Genomic DNA, 24,269 nt, shown 5'->3' on the forward strand with positions numbered 1-24,269 from the left:
TGACAAGCCAGTTTGCCACTTTGGAATATCAAATCCCTTTTTATCCGCTTAATTTATGTAAATGACACGTCAGAACTTAACATTTTTCCTTCTTTTTTTTTTACTTATTAATTTTTATCCTCATTTATGGATTAATTCCCAATATTTAATTATTTAATTATGCTCCAATCCAAGAATCAAGCATTAAACAAGGCTTATCCACTAAGTTAGTTGTCGTGATATCATGAAAAACAAAAGAGAACGCACTTGATAAGCATAATAAAGATAGCGAATTGGTAAGCTTGTTGTCCACGTAATTCTTCAAAATTTATACTTCTTTAAGCAGTGGATTACTTGGAAAGCTGTCTAAACCCAAAGGTCTAACTAGGCGACTGGTAGGTTTTAAAAATATGGATAAATAGAAGAGATATTTAGTTATATATCTATTTTTAGCACTAATAATATAGATAAATCATATACCATTTAATTTTTATAAACAAACCCTTAAAAAACCCAAAAAATGACAACTGGCCCTATTAAATTTCATTTTGATTATTAAATTACTTTTATGCCCTATTGAGTGTTTTGGGTTTTTTTTAGATTTTGGGGTTGGGTTTGTTTTAAGAAATCAATGGCAGTTTTGTAATTTAAAAGAAGTTAAAAGCGTTTTTGTTATGTTATAAATAGCCTTTTGGTGTGTTTTTAAAGTCCATTTCATATAGGTTTTTTTTTCATAATTTGGACTTCTATATTGGGTATAATAGTGAATCTCCCTAAATATAAGGGTTAAATACCTTATTGGTCACTGAGTTTTACACGAAAAATTAGTCAAATTGGTCACTATGTTTCCCAAAATTTACAATTTTTAGACATTCCGTTAAGTGTAGTATTTTTTTTATTTATTTAGGAAGCTCTTTCTGTTTCTTCCTCTAACTTCATGAGTTAGGGTATATTGTGCTATTAGTGTTTAACAAATTAGGGGAAATCTTTGGTTGAAATTTAAATAAGGCCACATATTGGATGCTATATTGAGCCTGAATTAATTGAATGAGAAATGTATTGTGACTTCATATGATAATTAGACGTAATCAAGGTGATAGAACACCAAAATATATTGGTAAGTTGTTGATTTTATTTTAATTTGGTTTGACTTTTTTATTTTTCTTATACCTCATAATTTTGATTACAGCCCAAGATTTTCCCCAATTTTTTAAACCCTAATAGCTCAACATATCCTAATTTGTTGAGTTAAAGAAAGAAGATTGAAGGTGCATCCTATAAAAAATAAAAAATAAAGAACTGCACTTAACGAAACATAATTGAATGTCTATAAATTATAAACTTTGGGAAACACAGTGACCAAATTGGTTTAAAAAAATCTCAATAACCAAATCGAATTTTCGTGTAAAACTTAGTGATAAAAAAGGACGAAATTAGAGGTATTACCGTTTTGTTGGTTAGGTCCATCTTCATCTTTCAATCTTTGGTTATGACAAGATTAAACCCACTTATGCAAACCCAATAAACTCACTAATCCAATTACAAATCACCAATTAGAGTTGAACATCGAAACCAGCCCTCCTCACCTTTTAACAATTGTTTTTCATTTTTGCTTCTTCAAGTCTATGTTTGTTTATTTATGCGCTGCAGGCAACTATCAAAGTCAAAAATGGACAGCAAACCTTCATTTCTTAATCTTTAAAGTAATGAATGACTTTCATTTTTGCAAGAAATGTCAATTTCCTTTCATTTTCATGTCGACTACTGGAGGACTTAAATTGGTTTCACCGTGATTAATTAAGAAAAAAAAGGGGGGGGGAAAGGAATAGATTAGAACGTTCCATTAAGCATTTTTCTCTCCTCTCCTAGATCACTGGCTTTCAACCAAAGCCACAAAAATCTATTTTGGTTTGGACCCTAGAATTTGGAGACCCTTTGGTTTGGTCTGGTCTGGTGCTACGACTTTAGGACCAATCCAACCTACCATAATATTATCCATAATAAAATAATAACGGTTAGGTAGGGTGGCAAACTTAGATAACTAGTCTTTGCCTTTAGATTTTGAGTTTGAAGCCAAGCCAAGCCAAGGGAGTCTAGCCAATAAAAAAGGTTCTTAATTTACAAATAAGAGATTTCATGTTCAAATTCCCATGACATCTTGGTTGTGTGTGTGAGAAATCTCCTTTCTATAGTTTGAAGCCTTTAACCCTTGTCATGCATATATACAAATAACGCGCGGATCACAATTGTTTAATTAAATTAAACTAATCTTTCATTAAGGAAGAATGTAACCAATTAAATTCCAACTAAAGTCAATAACACCAATAATTCTTCAAAATTCATGACGGGCGCATGAACATTATTATTTCAGAACAATAAACAAAACCAAAAGGAAGTAAATCAGTACTGTAATTTGTTGTATTCTATGTAACTACTAGAAAAATCATCAGGATATATATAAATGATCCAAACAAATTTAAGAGAATCAAATCTCACCCTTACCCTAGCTAGCTATCTATCTATCTATCTATCTATAATTCATGTAATGAGTATATTTACACGTCCCGATCAAACTGGAAACAGAAAAAGAACAAATTACTTCAAGTATCCGCTGCTAACAAATAGAAGGAACAAAACAAAGAAAGAGACCAACTAAACCAATGACTTGTTGAAATCTGGCTGGTTCTGTTCTGTGTGAATAATGTTGTATGCGGTTGGTTTAGGTGTTGATGTTGTTGGTTCCTTTGCTGGGTCCGGAAGGTGGAGTCGTCCCTTTGGGAAGAAGATTCAAGACCAGCGGCCCATACTTGGCGGCTGCAGCAGCACCAAATCTAGGAGCAGCAGGAAGATGAGAAGAAGAAGCTTGATCTGTATTGACTGTGTGGCATGGAAACACATGCTGATGATGAGCCTCTTCGTGTGATGGGTTTTCTGGTAAAAACACATTGTGTTTGTTGTGTGCTTTAGGAAGCTCGAGGTGATGAAGCTGGTCATTCAAGAGCCTAGCAGATGAACAAGTTGACACAGCTAGCAATATAAGCAAAACGCACAGCATTTGTGCCATTCTTGGGAATAAAAAGGGGAGTTTTTTGGTGTGAAATGTAAAGGCTATTAGGCTAAGCTGAGAGAGTTTGGTGGTGTGTTGGAGAAGAGGGGGAGGTTGATGGGGATTTTATACGGGAAGCGAAGGAATTATTAAGTGTTGAATTTGAAAACCTCAAACTGTTGCTGCGCGTTGCGTTCATTTTGACAATGTCGTCCTCCATGACGTGAGAAGCTCAAAGTCGTAGCCTCATGGACCATAATGTACATTGGCAAGGCAAAGACTTGTGACGCGCTACTACGACCTACTTGGAAGTTTTTTTGGTCGATTATGACTTACTTGGAAGTTCACATTCATATATTGTGAATCACTGATATCTATATTTTTCCTCAAATGGGAAGTTTCTTGCCATAACACAATGTATTGGTGTAATTTCGGATGAGGATACTATTAGTCGGATTGACCAGTACTCTTACTTAGTGAATTGTATATTTTAGACCAAAAATTTGATATTATAAACATCTCACTAGCGATATATATTTAATTGAGACGGAAGGATACTCGTTTGTGTGTAATTCTAACCATTAATACACTATGAAATCCACATACATCAATCGTTTCGTTTCTATGCAAATATGGAGGACTGATTTTAACGTTGCTAGGCCCTTCTCCTTTCCGGTGGTGGCGTGTGGGGAAGAGTGAGAGTGGGGGAGGCTCTACAGTTACAGCCAGATTTGGATGGCTACACATACATGTCAGCACAGGGAGGTTTGACCAAGTAAAAATCTGCCAGCTCCTAGCTAGTCCATCAACAGTCCGCGTTTGAGAGTGTACGCGATTCTTCTCGTGCACGTTAGCGTCTTCGCCACACAACTTCAAATTTTATCTTTCTTTTCTACACCCACCGTCACACATTTTCTTTGTGGAGGTTTGGGCCTGACAGTACAGAAAACTGAGTACCAGGCCTTCTTCGAAATTTTATCCACACCACAAAATGGTAAAAACTTTATTTATAACGGTGTTATTTCCGTTGCAACAAGAGAGTTTATTCACAAAATGATCCAAATGATCTAAAATTGTCCACACAAAAGATAATTAATAAAAGAAAATTTCAGTAATATATTTCTGTATCGCTTGAACAAACAAGCAACAAGGTCTTTATGGACTATGGGTTTGCTTAGACAATTCCACTTTAAACACGACTTGATTGGATTCAATGGACCAGTAAGTCAAGTGTGACCCAATAGAAACAATATTGGACCATGGGGAGACTGACTCTATGAAAAATAAATAAATAAGAGGATTTGGATACATGAGCCTCCCCTCACCTAACCTTTTTTTTTTTTGGACCAACACCTAACCCATTAAATATGTTTATGTTTAGTTTAGTTTGGAGACAGGGATTGGAGGATTAAACCGCGTTGATGTCATGAATTCAACAAATAGTAAAACAAGTTGAAATTTGAAACCTATAATGGAAATTAGGGCTTCCGGTCGATCCTAGTTCCTTCCCAGACATCAATGCATTATGCACGCATTCACACACAATCAAACATGTTAAATCAGCCATGCATGTAATTCAAGTTATTAAGAGCAGTTTTTCACGCACTCAATATGTATGTTAGTATTTTCCTATCCTAATATGTTAGGACTCAAGATCGAACGTTAGAAAAATAGCATATCCTAGAGTGAGCTTATGGGCGCTTTTCCCTTACAAGCATCACTGGGTCAATGTCGATAGAGTGGGCCAATGAGGACGTTGGATACAGAAGTTTGATTGAATGTTAGTACTCAAGATCCCACATTGAAAAAATAGCATATCATAAAGTGATTAAAGAGCTCATGAGCACCTTTTCTTTACAAGCCTTTTAGTCGGCAAATTCTACCTTTAAGTTCTCTTCTAACCAAAAATAAAAAGATCCAACATAAAAATATAATAATAAAAATAGGTATATGTATAGGTATAGGTATAGGTATAGGTCGTTAGTGAACATTTTTAATTTGACGGTGCCCCCATTTTAATGATGAATCTAGCTTTGTTTGTATGTGCCCCTACACGTGACACATGTAGCTAGCTATCAATGTCATAGAGAAAATGGTGTCAATAATCTAGAACCCATTTGGCAGATGGATGGTTATTATTTTTTGTTGAAAATTGGCACCAAATTAAAACATATAGGAATGAACACAGAGCTTTGACTATGTGACTGCGTCCATGTCATTCTCACGCAGTTGTTGCGTCACTCAAGACATGATAGTTAATTTAGGATTAACAAAACCTTTAAGTTTATACTCATCCTTTGGACGTTATTAGTGATGGAGATTGTGAAAGTCATTACCCAATGATCATCAGTTTCCAAGGCTCTACGAGAATGAAACTTTATTTTTTTCCCTTTTGTTGTTGTTGAGGTCAATGGCTCAATGCCCACAGATTTGGACCGGCAACCGAAAGTTGAAAACTCCTTTCTAAAGTAAAGGAAGAAGAAGGAGAGAATATTGGTCCCTTTAATCCCCCTCTTAATCTTATCTTCATTGTCAAAAAGAAGAGGAATTTACATGCCATTATTCTTTTGTGTCAATCTTATCATCTCCCTTTCCACATGTACTTATGTTTTTTATATACACTATATAGTTAATGGGACATGAGAAACAACTTTTATATCACTGATTGTAGACAATCGCACATACACCCAAAAACATTTCTCTTTCTATTCACTTTTATGATTCAGGGCTTCGTACATTTCTTCGGATTTATATGATTATGTCACACAAAAATTAAGATCCACATGAAGCGGCCCTGATAATCAGTTCCTACTCTGTACACTGAAAGCAATGAACATTCAGTAATTAATCTAATGCATGGTTCTTCTACCCCCACCCCCCATATTCATTAAAACCCTAGCAATGTTTGTCTGAGAGTGAGAGAGTGCAAAATTGAAATTTAATTTATATGAGTGCAATTTACCATCATGCTGAGCACTTTTTGGCGTGAACACAAGATCTTCCTTTCCATATACGATATATACAGCAGCAAAACATATATCTTTTCGTAGGGTGTAAACATGGCCTAGCTCCTCATGGTCCCCAGTAATAATGGTCAAAGACTATAAAAATATTTATAATACAAAAAAGAACAATTATACTTCTTTATCATTTTGCTCATTACCAAAGAAAATAAACAAATTAAAGCAATGCATGTCTCCACATCAAGTCTATAAGTTGGTCTTCTGGCCAACTTTTATGAAGCTTTATCGCTCTCCAGATTGGATGACAAGACATTGACACCATGATGGTGCATGCACTAAATTAATAAATCAAAATGAGCAGCATGGCCCTAACCTAACCGCCTCCTTTTTAAACTTTCTTCTTCTCCCTTTTCTCGATTCTCATCAGCCATATCGATTTTATATTGAAAGATGGGTAGGAGGGAGCTCTTGAATGTGCTACTGACTTTGCTGCTTCTTCTGTCCATGGCGTTTCACAGGGGAGCGGCTATGATCAGACGCATTGGCAAGTATCAACACCCGGGAAGCACTAGCCTAAAAGCGTCGCGAAAGGGTTTGGATGTGAAAGACGAATACACGGCAGAAGCCGGTGACAATAACGGCAGCGGAGATTATGATTTTTATGGAGGGTACGGTGATGTCCCGAGCCCCGGCGTTGGTCACTAGATCGATCATGAAGTGAGTCTGCTAGCGCTGTGCTTTTTTTGTTTTGATGCGTTTCACTTTATATATATGTACCACCTTCTTGATGATACATAATGATATCACGTATACTTTCCCATGTATACATATATACATAGCTCGCTAGGATTTCATCTTATATGTTTTCAAATTATCTGGGAGTTTTTGGTAATTGTGTTGTATATGTAAGATATATACATTATTTTTGTTAATAAGGGAGTGAATAAAAATGTGTGGATTTGAGTTTGAAGAAGCATGTTGTTTTCTAACCAATCGATGGCTGAATTGGGTCAGGGTGGCCTTGGAGTTTTGGCAACATTTTGCCTTGGAGTTTCTACCCAATCTTTGGTATTTGCCTATACGTGAGAATCAGCAGCAGAAATTTTACGACCAAAGAAAAGAAAGTTGTTGTATCCCACATCGACAGGTGGAGAAAAGTATGAGTTGGAGAGTTGAAAATCTTTTATGTCTTTATTAACTTAATTTCTTTAGGGGGAGAGCCCACCACAGTAGCTTTCTTGCACGTTGCCCAAGTGATGCACTATTGCATGGGCCTGGTGTACCCCATTCAATCTAGTCTGAAAATTTGATGGCTAAAGCCCAATGGGCGTTTGCATTGTGACTAAAAAAAGTTGGACGCTCACGACACTTAGGGCTCGTTTGGGAATGCTTCTCTAGGAAGTACTTCTGCTCATAAGCGCTTCTAACAAAAGCGCTTTTATTATAAAAATCTTGAATTTTCATAAAAAATTAAAGTGCTTCGTGGAAAAGCACTTAGGAGTGCTTCCTGAAGAAGCACATAGCAGGTGCTTCTCCAAGAAGCGCTTCTATGACCCAAAAGCACTTCTAAATTTTTCTGCCAAACGCTGTCAGAAGCGCTTTTAGTTATTAGAAAGCGCTTTTGGCCCTTTCAGAAGCACTCCCAAACAGGCCCTTAATCAAAACCGGAATACACTAATAGATGCTTAGTGTCCGTTTGGTAATGTTTATTTCGGGTGATAAGTAATTTTTTTTAAAAATTGGGAAACCCAATCCGTTTGGTAAACTATGAGAAAATTACTTATTGTTAAAAATTGCTGCAAGAGAAAGCTATCAGGAAAAGCAGCTAATGAAGTACTTTCATTTTATGATTATGCGGGAATCAATTTCGAAGAGGCGTTGGGTTTAATTATTATGGCGGGAATCATTTTCTGATTATGCGAGAATCAGTACCAACAACATTTTTAACAAAAAGTTCACCAAACGCCAAACTGCATTCTCTCACAACAAATCTGACATCGATTATTTTCACAGCACAACAATGCCAAATTAATCCTTAATAGAAGCAAATTCATTTGATTCAAGCCCAAATTATAGATAATAAAAAAAGTTAAATAATATTGCATTGTTGAAAAGACAATAATGTCCTTAATGCTTTTGTAATGTAGCGGGGTGGAAACGACTTGATCTATTTTGCATTATTCTCAAATGGCCTGCAAGGTCTGTTGTCGTATACGGAAGTATTTGCCAATAGGGGTCCAAATTCTTGTTCCAGCTCCATATGCATGATGGTTACAGTTGAGGCCAATACGAGAGTAAGAATCTACTTGAATCACAGCAGGAAAAAGGTTGAAATATCCTTCATCGACGGGGTTGAGGTGAGAATCAGTCGGAGAATTGGTATAAAGGAGACGCCCCGGCGAGTTTAGAGTCAATACATTTCTCGGCCTTTTGGCTAAGATCAGTTGCGTGGGTCAATGGTCCGCCTCCTATGATATTAAATTAATTTCTCTAGGGGAAAGGTCCAAGCTACTGTGGTCCTCGCGCTTCGACCAAGTATCGCACTATTGCATGGGCCCGGCGCACTCACTCCATAAATCTAGTCTTTGAAATTTATAGCTCAAGCCCAATGGTCCTTTCATTTTGGACTATGTGGCGTGGCCTGAGCTTGCTCGTTGTGCCACGTATCTGATCTCAACCTAACCCTACGATACGACAATGAAATGAGCGTAATTTTCTAACACTTGGTTGACTATGTATTGGAAAATAAATTGAATAAAGCTATAATTTTCTGACACTTTGTTGACCAATTTGGAACACTTTACTGTCAAGCAATATTAGATACTGTCAACGCAAACTATAAGTTTTCGCTAATTGACGTGATGTAAATTTAAATATGAATAAATATGCAACGTAGACTTACAATATACCCCTTTACGGGGAAGGGGCTTCAATTCATGGGGTTTTTTTGGGTGAGATTTAGAGACTTTGGCTAAATTGGCCTTATAAATTTTTATCATTTGCAGCTTATAAAGGTAAACATTAATATCCATTGCCATTCGCTAACATCTTTTTTATTTTTATTTTTATTTTATTTAATAAATTCTTAGAACAGAATCAATATCCCAAACTTACCCACGTTCTTCTTGTTTTTTAATGATTAGATAAATATTACTGTCTCTTTACTGATCAGTGAATATTGGGGACATTCGCAATGGTCGGTTGTTGGACACTTTACCATTTGGTCTGTTCATTCATTTAATCTTCATATGCACACAAATCCGCCGTGATTCACTGTCGTCAGCTTTTTCATGCCATCCAAATATAAACTTCATATCCATCTCCTATCATATTCATACCAAAATAAACACCAAATCTTACCCAACACCCGGTTGCCAGCTGTTGTGGCCACTGAGTGTTGAAGCTCAACTGCCCAAGTAGTAGTAGTAGTGTTAAGTGCCTCATTTGCTGGATTTACCATGTTCCAATATCCAGAGGTTCGCGCTGATTTGCTGGTGTGAAAATGTGAGGTAATATTTCTGTTTTTGCAAATGAATGCATGATGGGTTATAATTACAAAGGCAGAATCTTGAAGAAAATAGCTGTATTTTTTACAAAAAATGGAGGTCACGATCTTCTTTTTATTTTTAGTATGGAGATCTCAATCCTCAAACCCAGTAAAGAATGAAGATAGCTGATGCAATCAAAAAGTGGTCTAGCTAAAATGGAAAAAAGGACAAAGTGGGTCAGAAAGGGGACGCCCACACTGGCCACTGGGTGATAGAAAAACGGAAAAGACTGAGCCTTTCAGCCTCCATGTTTTTTGTCATGAAGGGTTGGGAAAAAGTTAGCTCCTTTAATGCATTTGAGCTAGCATTAGCATGTTCAGCAGCACTTGGCTTCACATGGGTGTGCCCTTTATAACATCCTTATTTGCAAAATCTCTTTTTTCTTTGGCCTTTCGTTGCTCTTGCATTCGTCACTAATACTATATATGAGTTTCTGGAAATTCAGGTTTGGTGTGCTCTTAATTTTGTTTGTTGATTTCTTGAGTTAGCTGCAAACCCATTTAACATTTGTTTAGGGACAGGGACAGTTTACCCTTTCTGTTTATCTCTTATTTTTCTTTTTCTATTTTTGGGTGAAAATTTTCTATATACACAACGAGCTTTCATGGTTTAGAAAGCAAAGGAGACTGAAGGGGTGTAACAATTAGGTGAGAAGTTGGAAAGACCAGAAACTCATAAATGAAATTATTAACTATTCAAAGGCTGTGGGTGAGAGAGAGAAAAAGGGTGGGGATAAGATCAGAACATAAGAAATGGTCCTTGAAATCAGCTTTGTTTGCGTGGGCACTAGTTGGCTGATTTTCTTTTTCTTTTGGGTGTATGCAACTGTTAACGATTCACGTGCCCTTTCGTTGCCATTACTTAGTTTTTTTTTTCTTTGGCCATCTTCTAATTTTCTCCTATCTTAGTTTTTTTTTCTTTGGCCATCTTCTAATTTTCTCCTATCTCGTTATGTTTTTCATGTGAAAAATGTAAAGTTTAGGTCCACATGCATTACTGAATACACAGTTAAATTGAAGTTCCTTCATCTTTGTCCTATAGAAGGTTGACAGCGACATGTCAGTTTTATTTTGCCTACCCTACCAACCATTATAGGTTGAGGAGGGTAAGACAATAGTGACTGAAAACTGCTGCATAGAGAATGAATGAGGGCCCCTTCTCCATTTATGAGTCTTTTATCTGAATAATTCTAGTGCAGGTGACCACAACTTCTTTTTATTTTTGGTATTTGCCTCTTTGCCAAAGGTTGTGGGCTTTTGGGTTTCATCTCTTTGAGTTTTCATTCTTATCCTGGAAATTTGCACCAAAAAAAGGTTCTCAGCTTTCAAAAATTTGGTGGGAATGTGATACAGGTATGGATGTCATGTGGGCTTATTGGAAAGTGGGTGAATATGCCCTTTTATCTCCTCTATTTCCGGGAAAGTAGAGGGAGCTGGGTGGGAGTTCTTGGAAGTGTGATTAGCCCATGAAATCTCTTTAGCTGGATTTTATATAATTTAGATTCTATTCGAGTTAACCAATAAAACTTGTACTGTCTCAATGCAGATCTGCAGGTAGCTGCGTCCAACTGATGAAATCTAGTCTCAGAGTTGAAAGTTGAGCGCCATGGATCTTGAGAGAGTGAAGTGTTGGGACACTTCAAAGGTTAGTGCTTTATCTTCATAAGTTCAATTTAAGTGTATCTTTGCTTATGGGCATTATAACCCATTTGTAGTTTCTGGCCGGGTATGGTTTTATAAGCAAATTATGTTTGAAAAACTTGGTAAATGATTATAATTTTAGCAGTTCATTTGGTTCTAGAAATGAACTGAATTCTCAGAAAGTTGTATGTTGAACTGCATTTCAGAAGGACTCTTGGAAGAATATTCTGCTCTTAGCCTACCAGAGTCTTGGAGTAGTATATGGGGACCTGAGCATTTCTCCTTTATATGTCTACAAGAGCGCATTTGCAGAAGACATTCAACATTCAGAGACCAATGAAGAGATTTATGGTGTACTTTCTTTTGTTTTCTGGACTCTTACTTTAGTCCCTCTGTTCAAGTATGTCTTTATAGTCCTTCGAGCTGATGATAACGGAGAGGGTAAGTACTGAACAACTGAACAATGCTTTTATTGTCCTGTCTTTAGGTTGAAACCTTTCTTGCATGTTTTTCTGCAGGTGGTACTTTTGCACTGTATTCTTTGATATGCAGGCATGCAAAAGTGAGCCTTCTACCCAACCGGCAGCTTGCTGATGAAGCACTCTCTACTTATATATTGGAGCACCCACCAGAAAAGGAAAAAAGTTCAAGGTTGAAAGTTGTACTTGAGAAGTGCAAGGCCTTACACACTGCTTTGCTAATTCTTGTTCTTCTTGGCACTTGTATGGTAATTGGTGATGGAGTGCTCACGCCAGCTATTTCAGGTAGACGTCTTTCCAGTTTAAACAATATAAAAAAATGTTGCAATTCATTCTGGTTTGACTAATTCATGTCTATGCTATTTTAGTCTTTTCTGCGGTGTCTGGCCTCGAATTATCCATGTCCAAGGAGCATCACCAGTGTAAGCTTCTCATCTCCTATTTTATTTCGTAGCAGAAATTTCATTTCCAATCAATAGTGGTAGAGGACTAATAAAGTTTCTGTTTTTTGAACATTATGGTTGATGAACTATAGACTTAATTTTGATTATATTGATGACGTTGGGATGAAATTAATATTTTTTCGAGTATGTCTGTTTATTGCCTTGGAAGTGAATTGGAAAGATATAAAGTACCAACAATCAGTTAATTGTAAGTAATGATTTGCCCATTGTGTCTATTTACATCTATATTCTGTCCCAATTTGCAGATGCGGTGGTTCCAATTACTTGTTTCATATTGTTGTGTCTTTTTGCACTTCAACACTATGGCACCCATCGAGTTGGATTCTTTTTTGCACCAGTGGTGTTGGCATGGCTTCTATGCATCAGTGCACTTGGCTTATATAACATATTCCAGTGGAATCGGTATATCTATCAAGCTCTGTCTCCATATTACATGTTCAAGTTCCTGAGGAAGACAAGGATAAGCGGATGGATGTCTTTAGGTGGAATATTGCTGTGCATAACAGGTACTTTTGGAAAATATTTGCATATATCATATTCCTGTATATATTTTGCTGTTGTCATGCATATTGATGAGTAATGTGTGGCTATGCATGCAGGCTCAGAGGCCATGTTTGCTGATCTTGGCCACTTCTCATATTCTGCTATTCAGGTAAGTCTTACATTCCTCGCAGTGTCTTCTCTATGCATTGTGAATACTTATTTGGATGCTAATAAGGGAGTTGCAACCCCCACTGTCTTAGTGCAGGTTGCTTTTACCTTTTTGGTTTATCCAGCACTTATATTGGCATATATGGGTCAAGCTGCTTACTTATCACAACATCACCACACTAGTCACCGGATTAGTTTTTATGTCTCAGTTCCAGGTATGTGTTTGTCATTCTTGTTTTAAAGACAGGAATATTATTCAACAAGATTTCATTAGAAAATGTGACAACTTTACGTTTTTGGGTACAGAAAGTGTGAGATGGCCAGTGCTTGTACTGGCCATTCTTGCTTCTGTTGTGGGAAGCCAAGCAATCATCAGTGGAACATTTTCTATCATAAACCAGAGCCAGTCACTAGGTTGTTTCCCAAGAGTCAAGGTTGTTCACACTTCTGACAAGGTACATGGCCAGATATATATCCCTGAGATCAATTGGATGCTCATGATCCTCTGCATTGCAGTGACCATTGGATTTAGAGATACAAAACATCTGGGGAATGCATCAGGTAAGTTGGTCTTTATATATTTTTCTAGATTCATATTATAAAATTCATCTCTTATTCATAGAGTCTGCCTAAATTTCTTATCATGAATACATCCAAAGGCAGCTAATTTAAAATTTAAAATCACTAACGTTTCTTGAAGTACTAAGCAGCAGTTCTTATTTATTTATTTCAGGGTTAGCAGTGATGGCGGTTATGCTAGTGACAACATGCCTCACTTCCTTGGTGATCATCCTTTGTTGGCGCAAGCCACCTATTCTAGCCCTTTGCTTCCTAATCTTCTTTGGCTCTATTGAATTGCTCTACTTCTCAGCTTCACTCACAAAGTTCCGGGAGGGTGCCTGGCTCCCCATTCTTCTTGCTCTGTTCCTCATGACTATCATGTTTGTTTGGCACTATGCAACCATCAAGAAGTACGAATTTGACCTCCACAACAAGGTTTCCTTGGACTGGCTTCTAGCGTTGGGTCCAAGCTTGGGAATTGCTCGAGTCCCTGGCATTGGCCTAGTGTTCACAGATCTCACCTCTGGCATTCCTGCTAACTTCTCCCGCTTTGTAACCAACCTTCCTGCTTTTCACCGCGTTCTAGTTTTTGTGTGTGTAAAGTCAGTCCCTGTCCCTTATGTTCCGCCTGCTGAGCGCTACCTGGTGGGTCGTGTTGGTCCTGCAGCTCATCGGTCCTATAGGTGCATTGTTCGGTATGGATACCGTGATGTTCATCAGGATGTTGACTCCTTCGAATCAGAACTAGTTGATAGGCTGGCTGATTTCATCCGATATGATTGGTGTCGAACACAGAGAACTAGCTCGTGCACTGAGGATGATGCATCAAGGTCTACTGATATGAGTGACTGTAGACTGGCTGTCATTGGAACAGTGGCATTTTCTGGTGCACCAGCTTATGAGATAGAGGAGACTCAACCAGCTAGTGTATCTGTTGGTTTCCCAACCGTAGAAAGCATAACAGATGTTATTGAGATGGAACCAGTTGAAAGAAGAGTGAGGTTTGCCATTGATGAGGACTCTCAGGCTGATAGCCGGACTGAGAATGCCATGCAGATACGTGAAGAGCTTGAGGATCTGTATGCAGCTCAACAAGCTGGGACGGCGTTTATACTCGGGCACTCACACGTTAAAGCAAAGCAAGGTTCATCTATAATGAAGAGATTGGCCATTAACTTTGGGTATAATTTCCTGAGGAAGAATTGCAGGGGGGCAGATGTGGCGCTCAAAGTGCCACCAGTGTCCCTTCTTGAGGTTGGCATGGTTTATGTTGTCTAGACCAGACGGACATGTAATTACCAAATAGTTTTGTCTTTGTTTGCTCACTCCTGCGGCAGAGAGAGTTGAAAGGGATGTGCTAGGAAGATGATTGTGTAGTTCAAAGAGGTCTGTAGAAAAATGTTCCTCTACCACGCCATCAGTCTCACAGACATTTGGCTAGATTACTACCAGAAAACTGTAAAAATTACAACTTTTTCTTGGGTCGATGTCAGACCTGACTTGTCATGATCTTATGCCATTTACAGATTTTACTGTAGTCTGGGAAACCTAATTATTTAGAACAATCAATCTGTTCTACCCTCGTAGACAATATGATCAATAATGTATGTATAACGGTTATACTGAAGTTCGGATACCATCCCCGTGGATTAGAATAGTTTTAAACTATCAATTGTATAAGGGAAAAATAAAACACCAACTCTGTTCAACATGGCATGTGCGCTTGCATCCTAAATGATGTGGATCTGAGGACCTGGATCCAAATCACCCATTTAATAAAATGAGTGATCTGAAAATAAACTTGGTTTTTCACCAGCCATCAGTCTCAGATTCTATAAGATACTTGAGTTCTGGATGAATGACTTTGGAAAAACCCAAATGACTGCTTTGATAAAGGGCCACGTAGTATTATGCTGACCACCAAGCCTAGTGAGTGGCAGGCATACTATCTTTCTCTACGCGTGGCTACTATTTAGTCGTCCAAATGGGCAAAAGATTCAGGTACAAACACCAACAACATACAAGGAGCAAAATTAACTTCATTAATTTTTGCAAAGTAAAGCAGACATGGGAGTTCTAAGAACAATTCCTTTGACCCCTCCACACGGCAAGTTCCCTTCAAATTTTGGAGTTGCAGAGTGCTTATCAAACCGTGGCGGGTTCGTCAGCAAGAGCTCTCAGTTTAGGGTCTTAGCCAAAACAGAGAAGGGTGAGAAAGGTGACAACAAGGAAGAACCCAAGAAAACCAAGCAGTCATTGTTTAGCAGTGTGACAGAAGCACTTGATTTTTCTCAAACCAGGTCTGCAGAGGACGCTCTGCTTATTGAAGATGCTAGAGAGGCCACCAAGTCTGGAGAGAGAATGTCCAGGGAACAGGTATGTTGAAAATTAAAATGCTTTCAAACTAGCTCATTGTTTTAAAAATTTGCTAATTGGGTTTTCTTATTTTCATGCAGTATGGGGCTCTGAGAAGGAAAATTGGAGGAACATACAAGGATTTCTTCAAATCTTATGTTGATGGTATGTAGAAACTTTGAAATTATAGTGTGGTTCAATCCAAATAGCAGCACTCTTTTCTCAATATTTTGGCTCAATGTCGTAGTGATTTTCCTAACTTTCGTAATTGTTTTTCACTTGGAAATCAGTGGATGGGCAATATGTGGAAGAGGGCTGGGTAGACAAAACGTGCAAGGTTTGCAAGAAAGATACAGGGGGTGAGCCAAGGCAAGTGGACAAACTTGGAAGATATGTTCATGTGGCGTGTATGGAGAAATCGAAATCTGGCAACTTTTTTACCAGACTTTTCTCAGGATGAAGACAGAGAACATGGTGCTTGTATTGTATATCAGATATCCCAGAGCCTAACTGGTGATGCGATGTGATGCCAATTTTAGATACAAAAATATATAATTCAATGTTGGGTAGAAGATTTGAGAACTTAGCTTGTTTTTCTCTCTCTTTTCTTTTAACTGTAATTGATGAGCATTGAGCATTGAAGTGATCATAGTATGAACTAAAACATGCAGCAGGGCAAATCCATTCAAATTTCGTTTGACCAAGCATTCAAGTAAAAACAAAAACAGATGGAGCTACAATATGATACGATACGATACGAATAGCACGACGTATATTTATGCATCCACTCTTGCATTTAATGTCAGCTTAGGCCATGCATATAATGTAAACTTGGTAACATGTGTGTGATTTAAAGCAATTTGCAAGCAAACCAAGGCCTCAAATCAAAACTGTGTTTAAAGATTGTAGGAAACTTTCCCCTTTTTGTTTGTTTAAGTTTCCCTTTTCCAAACAATCCTGGGTTTGATTTTCCTCTGCTAATTAGGATTTAGGAGTTATGTCTATTTTCCTTGTGGAAATGGGGTTTGGTTTAACCTATAAAAGAGCCTAGTTTAGAATTGTATTTTGCAAATTATTCATACAATCAATCAAATCACGCTTCGAGTTGCAGACCTTGTCTAAGCTTCATAGCAATCTTTGCAATGGCCCGCAACTTTCAATCGCTCTGTCTCATCTTCTCCATCACGCTTTCGGTGCTACTTGGACCAAATTTTGCAGGTGAGTTTATTGTTACAAACTCTTGTAATGTTTATAACTGTTTTCTCTTATAATTAGCCTCGTTTTGCTTGTGTGTTAAAAGTTTTATCATACATGTGAACTTAATTTTTTGGTATTCGTCGTCAATATGATTAAGATAATGTTGGATTCTGAAACTAGTAAACCATCTAGACTGTTTTATTATTTTTTGAGAATGAAAATCATATAGACCATATTTAAAGTTGGAAAAAAATACCTTAAATTTCATCTCCATACTCTATGTTGAAACTTCGATTTTGAGAGTTGTTCTGCTAACCAAAATACACTTCCTGTAAAAAATTATTTATTTATTTTTTGGGTCATAAAACTGATTGTTTCTTATTGTTTAGATGAACACTGGCCATTGTTTATTTAAAATTTAACGAAGTACTAGTTACACAGAAATAGTAAATTTGCTAACATGCTTGTATTTCCCTAATTAACAGTCGCTTCTTCAATTGGAGTATGCTATGGAATGGTGGCCAACAACTTGCCACCACCAAGAGAAGTAATTGACATGTACACATCGAATCGAATCGGACGAATGAGACTCTATGATCCAAACCTAGAAGCATTCGAAGCCCTTCGCAATACTGGCATCGAAGTCCTAGTTGGAGTTAGGAATGAGGATCTTCAACAACTTGCAAACTCCTACTCTGCTGCTCAGAATTGGGTAGCAACATACATTACACCTTATTCACACCAAATCCAATTTCGATACATAGCTGTTGGCAATGAGGTCATCCCAGGAGACTCGGCCCAGTATGTCCTCCCAGCAATGAAAAACTTGCAAAATGCATTGGGCAATAGAGGCATCAAGGTCAGCACTTCAATTGCAACATCAGTCTTGGGTGTATCTTACCCTCCCTCAGCTGGAGCCTTTTCTCAAGACACCATGGAGTACATGGTACCTATTGCTCGATACCTCAGTAGCATTGGTGCACCCTTATTAGCCAATGTGTACCCTTATTTTGCCTACATTGGGGACACAATTGACATTTCACTGCCTTATGCATTGTTCGTTTCTGGGAAGGTCGTGACAGACGGTCGTCTAAGTTATAATAACCTGTTTGACTCCATGGTGGATGCATTACATGCAGCATTGGAGAAAGCAGGGGCGCCCAAAGTCCAAGTGGTGGTGTCGGAGACAGGCTGGCCCTCCCATGGGAATGGGAAGGTGACAACACCGGCCAATGCACAAATATACAATGCGAACCTAATAAGCCACATCTTATCGTCCCGTGGAACTCCAAGGCGGCCAGGGAACTCCACTGAGACTTACTTGTTTTCCATGTTTAATGAAAACATGAAGCCTGGTGCAGCAGTGGAGCAACACTGGGGTCTCTTTCATCCCAACAAGTGGCCCGTTTATCCAATCAGTTTCCTGTGAACAAAAATTAAAGAACAAAGCATGGTTTCAGTAATTTATGTGGTTATACAGTTAGGATTTGTTTTTAATTTTCATAATTAGGATGTAATTTGTCTCTAAAGAATGCAACATTATTAGATTTCTTGTCACTAGCCAATAGTTTGAGTTGATTTAAGTGTTATCCAATTTTGATTCTCTCCTACTTTGTTTTTTGGTCTGTTTTTCTCTCCTACGTTTGACTTGAGAATCGATGATGCAACTGATTCAGCTAAGCACCAAATGAAGAACTTAAACAATACATTGACAACAGGAACCAGACTTTTACTATTATTTGCTTAATTAACCACACACAGAATAAAGTCCATACAATTCAACCATTAACAAACTAACAGTAAAGAGATAAGCAGATGCAGGAGAAAAACGGGTACCAGAGGGTTTTGTAGCAAACGACCATGACCGCCGAAAATCGGCCAACTTGTAGAAGGTGGCCACCACTATAATCTGTGAATCCGAGTTATTCAACTCGGGCAAGCTCGAAATCGGTACTGGAACGGTGGGCCCAGAGAAGAATCTGGAAAGTCTCGTGCTTTGACGGACGCCATGAAATTCACCTGGAAAGTCTAATTGGGTTAAATCAAAGAACAATTGAAGATGAAAATTTGACGGTTCCTAAATTGAAAGAGGGTGGGGTGAAAGCTACGGTTAGGGTTTATAGTGAAGGTGATGAGGTGTTTGAAAAATCGGACTAGGCGGGTGGACACCGCCACGATTTACCCCTAATCGTTAGGGGCAGGCGCCCACGCCTGGGCGGACTGCTGAAGGAACAAAGAAGAAGAAGAGGAATGTAACCGAAAAAAAAGAAGAAGAAGAGGAACGAAGATCACGCCGTCCACCTGGCAGCCACCTTAACGTTTGATTAATCGAAACATGTCCTCAAACGTTGTAAGGGCATTTTTGACTTTTCGAATTTCATTTGTGCTGTTTAGTTTCCCACATCCAACGGTCCAAAAGTCATCTGCCACATCTAACGATCCAGAAGTCATTACAGTCTTCTCTTTGTAAGTTGTAAGACGATGTAGGCAGTAACCTAAATGGCGGGAACAAACAGCGCTTAGCGGGAAAATCCAATTACCTTACTTAAAAGCGCGGGAAGCCGCTCTCAAACGGCACATAGAGAGAGAGAGAGAGAGAGAGAGGATCATTTGCAATCAGATATGGTGGGATTAGCGTACGACTGCTTGGCGAACCCTCTCGGAGCCGTTCGATCGACGTTCGAGAAGGCCATAGCATCGGGATCGGACCCCGCCTCCTTCGACGGCCGGGACTGGGGCGCTGTTGATCTCTTCCGTCACTTTCTCTTCGAGGACGATGGTCTCACTCAGGTCCAGACCCTAAGCCTACTTTCAATTGTCATTCCCTTTGATTTGGGCTCATTTGTTGTCCTTGAAAACCCCAATTGTGTATTTTTCCCATTAATCTCTTGTGTTTATCTCGACCTAGATATTGTCACATCTGTTGTTAAAAAGTATTTCCCTTCAAATAGTTTTTTGTGTGATATGTGTTCTCGTTTCATCACTGTTTGGGAAAATTTAGGTGCCAATTCTGAATTCTGCAACTATAAGATGGGTTCAGCCCAACACTCTGGTTCGGTTTCGGGGAATGATACAGGACATGTTGGGAAATGAGTTCTATGTTGGTGCTTATAAGGTATCTTATGCCCTCTGATCATTTTCGGTGACCCAAAATGGGCTAATTTCTGTGCCACTAAAACGATGTGTTGTGGCTCTTTTGAAGGATGGCTCGGTTTGGAGAACCAACAAGTTTACGGATGTTCCTCAATTCCCTATGGATACTTCACCGGACATGCAATTATGGGAGCGCCGTATGCTCTACTGCATCCCGGTGAGTTCTCTGTACTCAAACTCTTCCTTCTTTGTAGTACATGACATCTGCTTCTGTTCTTAGCACATAAGCATATGCTTAGTATTGGTTGTTTGTTGCATGTAAGTTTTCTTTTTGTTAGGGTAAATGACACTCCTTGAATTTCAAAGTGCCTACTACCATATTCAGTTTAGACGTGTGGAATTAAAATTGTGGATCGTGCCATGATCTGATTCTTCTTGGGTTGTTATCTTGTTTACGTCTTTAGGTGCCAGGACAGAATTCATGGACTGAATCTCCTTCTGAAGCAGTGATGTATAGAAGTATGAATTCGGCCACCCAACAAAGAGAGAAGCGCCAGAGATTGGATGTTGAAGCTACTGATAACATGGATTGCAATGTAATTCCATTCTCATAATCTGCGTATTAACTGTTCACTTTAACTCGATTTGCAGTAAAAGGATAATCATATTTAAGTAGAAAAGGCAAACTGCATTACAATAGTAGTTTTCCTTATGGTCATCTTTGTTCTGAGCTCCGAAGCAGCTTAAAACAGTATGTTATATGGATTTAGGAAGTTTTTTCTTAGCAAAATAAGTAGGAAGCTCTCTGAATGGGTTTCCTGTTAATTGGATCGTTATAATTTACTTGATAGACTAGGTGCATTCATCATTATTTTGGCTGCAATGACTTGATGATTTTTTGGGCCTGCACATCTGATTCTTTGAACCATGAGCTTTGTAAAAATGTCTTCTTGTTTGTCTATCTGACATACTGCATTCAATGACAGGTCTCAGATGAAGGAGTTGAATGCTCTCCTGCCAAAAAGCTGGTAAGTAGAACAAATTTCAGTTTATTTTGCTCTTTTATTTTATTAAAAAGCATTATTTTATGACTCTGATGGAATATAAATTTGTCTTTACTAAATTTCTGTCTTTACTAAATTTCTTCTCCTTTTTCAGAAAGAGGATGGACATCTTCAGTCTCAGGAGTCAATTACTGAAGGCACCAGCTCTAGTATGATTATGGGGCCTGATGTCAACAGGGATTCGCTTCCTTGTCTTATTAAGGTACATTGGACAATTAGTTGTACCAACAGAAAAATGATGAACTGAGATTTGTTCTCTCTCTTTGTGAAAGCTGATGAAACTCTTATGGTTATCAGATTTATGATTGTCCAGAGTCTGACTTAAAGCTAAATGAGGTTTTTGAGTTTGTTGGAGTCTTCACTTTCGATCCAGAGTTCAAAGTGGACAAGGATGAATGTGATGATTTCGCAAATGGTTTCAGTGAAGATGTGTTAGTTCATTTTCCCCCTAATAAGGTATTGGCTGTGTCTTGCATCTACGCAACTGTTGGTCTCCATATATATGAACAAAAGACTAAATCTTGCATGTTTTTTTTTCTTTCTGTACAGCTTGTTTGTTAGTATCTTGTGTTGGACTATAAGAACATAGCTCACTTAAATACGTTTTCCTTTGGTGCAGGTACCACGTCTCCACTGTTTTATTCACAGGAAACTTGCAGTTCATGACTTCCTACCTCGTTCCCCTACAGTGGAGGTGATTTTGTGTCATTATAGTCATATTTATTCAAACAAAGGACTTATATACCTACCTGTGTGTATTTACTATTTATGCTAACGTGGTTGTGTTGACAATGCAATTATTATCTGATCTTATAGCCAAAGCCCAACCTGGTCAAAGAGATCAGGGAAGCTCTCTTGAGACATCTTACAGCTATTCTTGGTAATGATGGTGTAGCTGCTCATTTCATGCTGTTACATCTCTTGTCCACGGTAAATGGTGCCTTCCCATATCAAACTTTTTAGTGTTGGATCCACATGATGGTACTTCTATATTATTTTTGTTCATCTACATCCCTTCTGAGTCCATTTCTTATCTCAATCTCTCAAATTACCTCTGTCCCTTCCCTCTCTTCATCTCCTGTACTTATGAGGTATATGATTTATTATGGTTTTGACAGGTATATTCTAGAGTTGAAACTGTTGCTGTCGGGAAGCTTTCACTGAATCTCACTTGTTTTAGCAAAGAAAGTGTACCTGTGTTTGGCTCTCCGCTTTGCCTTGCTATGAAGAATCTTTTACCATTCACACAATGTATATCCCTAACAGTTGATTATCTCAACACTGCTTCTCTCGCACCAAGAAAGGATTATGAGACAAACAGGTAATCAGATTTCTAATTCCTTAACCAAGTATAATTTTCCTTTCAGTAGTAATTTTTTAATTTCTAAGTATCAATTTTGTTATAGTTTTAACTCTTCACATTGCTCTAGGCTGATAACTGGAGCTCTGCAGCTGGCTGAGGGTTCACACTTGATCTTTGATGAGACCCATTTGGAAGCTGGAACTCTCAACTCTGTTGGGGTTGAAAATGCAAGAGTGCTTAAAACTTTAATGGAGTTGCAAAAGGTGATTTTCTGTTTTATTATGCCTATGGATTGATCCTTAGTAGTAAACAATGCATTCCTGAGAATTTTAATAGAATTTGTGCGTCATGAGATTATTATGTCGTTCATAGCACAGTATTGTGCTAAGACACGTGATACATTTAATTTGTCTGTTTCAGGTGGAATATGATTTTAAGTTCTATAAACTGGACATGGCAGCTGACGTCAAAATGCTTATTTTATCTGAAGGCAAATCAAACATTTTGCCTGCTGATATAGTGTTACCTTTCCACCCTGCTTCAGTTGGTTCCTCTGAAGTTGCTGCAGAAGCACTAGAGGCTTGGAGATGGTACTTGGCTACTCTTAGATCATTGCCACATTCTATTGAGCCGGAAATGCAGAAGGTAAGAGTTAGCTTGACATCAACAATTAACCTTTAAACCTGAGCATAATTCTCATGGGTTGATACCTTACAGGTGATAGAAAATGACTTGGTTGCAGCAAGGCAAGAAGATAGGAAACTTGGCACCCAAGATTTTAGCAGGTTAGAGACTGGAAGATTTTCCAAATGTTCTTGTATCAAGTTTTGTTTATCATCTCAGCTGAAATTTTCCTTTGCTTGCAGATTGCTGACAATGGGCCGTCTGATGTCTATGAGTTTTGGTGAAACCAGCCTATCATTAGAACATTGGCAGATGGTTAAGGAACTGGAGAGGTTACGGAAAGAGAGGCTCAAGTGAAAGTAAAAAAATTAGTACTGGGAATTGTTCTAATTATTAACTGGTGTAAATTATAGCCTATGGCTCTTGCTGGCCCCAGGTCCGGAACTTTTTGTAAGAAAATATTGTGTCATTTAATAATAGTGTGCTGCCAATTCACTTTATTTTTCGGTTGCCAAATTCACATCAAATTTCAGATTGTTCAAAACGGTGGGCCCTTTGTGTTTGGTTACTAACTACCTCTTTAGATTTTCTTTAGTCTTTACATTCGGTAGCTAGGTTTTCCGACTTCTCAAGTTCACCCTTTACCAAATCAACCCCAAATAGCTTGTCGCTCAAGTAATTAAGAACAGTTAATTACCTCAAGTTCAAAACTCTCGGTAAAGCTTGAGGCACCAATGTCGTAAATGGTTGAAGGCTCTCCGTTGCTTAAGTAAAAATTAAGTACAGAGCATATAATAATCTGAACAGAGTAATGGTTATCTCCATTTTGGAACTTACACATATTTTTATAAGCTTTGGAAAGTGTGCATATTGTGTAGAACTTCGATGGGGGACTTTAGACATTTCCTGTGTGCTCCACGTGTCCCAGTGGGTGTTTGGGGTGTGGTCTTGCGCTCGGCAGTGAGTGGTGTTGAATGTTGCTCTACCAAATCCCTTTTTAGTCCACGTATGGCCTCCTTATTGGTCTGTCAAATTAGGTATAAACAAATTTCATATTGTTCAAAACGGTGGGCCCTTTGTGTTTGGTTACTGACTACCTCTTTAGATTCTCTTTAGTCTTTACATTCAGTAGCTAGGTTTTCCGATTTCTCAAGTTCACCCTTTACCAAATCAAGCCCAAATAGCTTATAGCTCAAGTAATTAAGAACAGTTATCCATGTATCGCAGTCTTGTGTTCAAACTTTCATTTCCCGAACTCTTTAACTTACTGGCTAAAGGTAGGGTAGTTTGATATGCTCAGAA

The 24,269-nt window shown here is 38.2% G+C and overlaps 3 protein-coding genes, 1 long non-coding RNA gene and 2 pseudogenes across 6 annotated transcripts; all 6 read left to right on the forward strand.

Annotated features, from left to right (window-relative positions):
• The first annotated feature begins 6,186 nt into the window (after nt 1–6,186).
• LOC148297036 (uncharacterized) lies at nt 6,187–7,191 on the forward strand. The gene is made up of 2 exons (XR_015833987.1): nt 6,187–6,705; nt 7,003–7,191. It is a non-coding gene; the product is annotated as an uncharacterized LOC148297036 (long non-coding RNA).
• A 1,210-nt stretch (nt 7,192–8,401) lies between these two features.
• Nucleotides 8,402–8,558, forward strand: LOC148297037 (U2 spliceosomal RNA; annotated as a pseudogene).
• A 767-nt stretch (nt 8,559–9,325) lies between these two features.
• Nucleotides 9,326–14,896, forward strand: KT2 (potassium transporter 2). 3 transcript variants are annotated; one of them, XM_088248348.1, is made up of 10 exons: nt 9,326–9,497; nt 11,082–11,180; nt 11,383–11,617; nt 11,695–11,940; nt 12,024–12,077; nt 12,365–12,625; nt 12,719–12,771; nt 12,868–12,985; nt 13,077–13,331; nt 13,504–14,896. In XM_088248348.1, the coding sequence occupies exons 2-10, from the start codon at nt 11,142–11,144 to the stop codon at nt 14,607–14,609; spliced, it is 2,367 nt and encodes a 788-aa protein (XP_088104474.1). In that variant the 5' UTR covers nt 9,326–9,497; nt 11,082–11,141; the 3' UTR covers nt 14,610–14,896. The 3 variants fall into 3 exon arrangements, with proteins under 3 accessions (XP_088104474.1, XP_088104473.1, XP_088104472.1); XM_088248347.1 differs by lacking the exon at nt 9,326–9,497 and adding an exon at nt 9,958–9,981; XM_088248346.1 differs by lacking the exon at nt 9,326–9,497 and adding an exon at nt 10,741–10,888.
• A 344-nt stretch (nt 14,897–15,240) lies between these two features.
• Nucleotides 15,241–16,270, forward strand: LOC110745758 (potassium transporter). The gene is made up of 3 exons (XM_021945890.2): nt 15,241–15,707; nt 15,788–15,851; nt 15,977–16,270. The coding sequence occupies exons 1-3, from the start codon at nt 15,399–15,401 to the stop codon at nt 16,144–16,146; spliced, it is 543 nt and encodes a 180-aa protein (XP_021801582.1). The 5' UTR covers nt 15,241–15,398; the 3' UTR covers nt 16,147–16,270.
• Nucleotides 16,271–17,256: 986 nt separating this feature from the next.
• Nucleotides 17,257–18,347, forward strand: LOC110745753 (glucan endo-1,3-beta-glucosidase pseudogene; annotated as a pseudogene).
• Nucleotides 18,348–19,378: 1,031 nt separating this feature from the next.
• On the forward strand, nt 19,379–23,467 carry ETG1 (E2F target protein 1 (ETG1)). Its single transcript, XM_021945904.2, has 14 exons — nt 19,379–19,673; nt 19,885–19,998; nt 20,086–20,193; nt 20,441–20,572; nt 20,963–21,004; nt 21,135–21,242; nt 21,338–21,496; nt 21,660–21,734; nt 21,857–21,970; nt 22,159–22,361; nt 22,471–22,606; nt 22,764–22,988; nt 23,061–23,128; nt 23,210–23,467. The coding sequence occupies exons 1-14, from the start codon at nt 19,506–19,508 to the stop codon at nt 23,322–23,324; spliced, it is 1,767 nt and encodes a 588-aa protein (XP_021801596.1). The 5' UTR covers nt 19,379–19,505; the 3' UTR covers nt 23,325–23,467.
• The last annotated feature ends 802 nt before the right edge of the window (nt 23,468–24,269 follow it).

This window comes from Prunus avium, chromosome 2, assembly GCF_965620075.1.
Source record: "Prunus avium chromosome 2, drPruAviu1.hap1.1, whole genome shotgun sequence".
NCBI classification, from domain to species: domain Eukaryota; kingdom Viridiplantae; phylum Streptophyta; class Magnoliopsida; order Rosales; family Rosaceae; genus Prunus; species Prunus avium.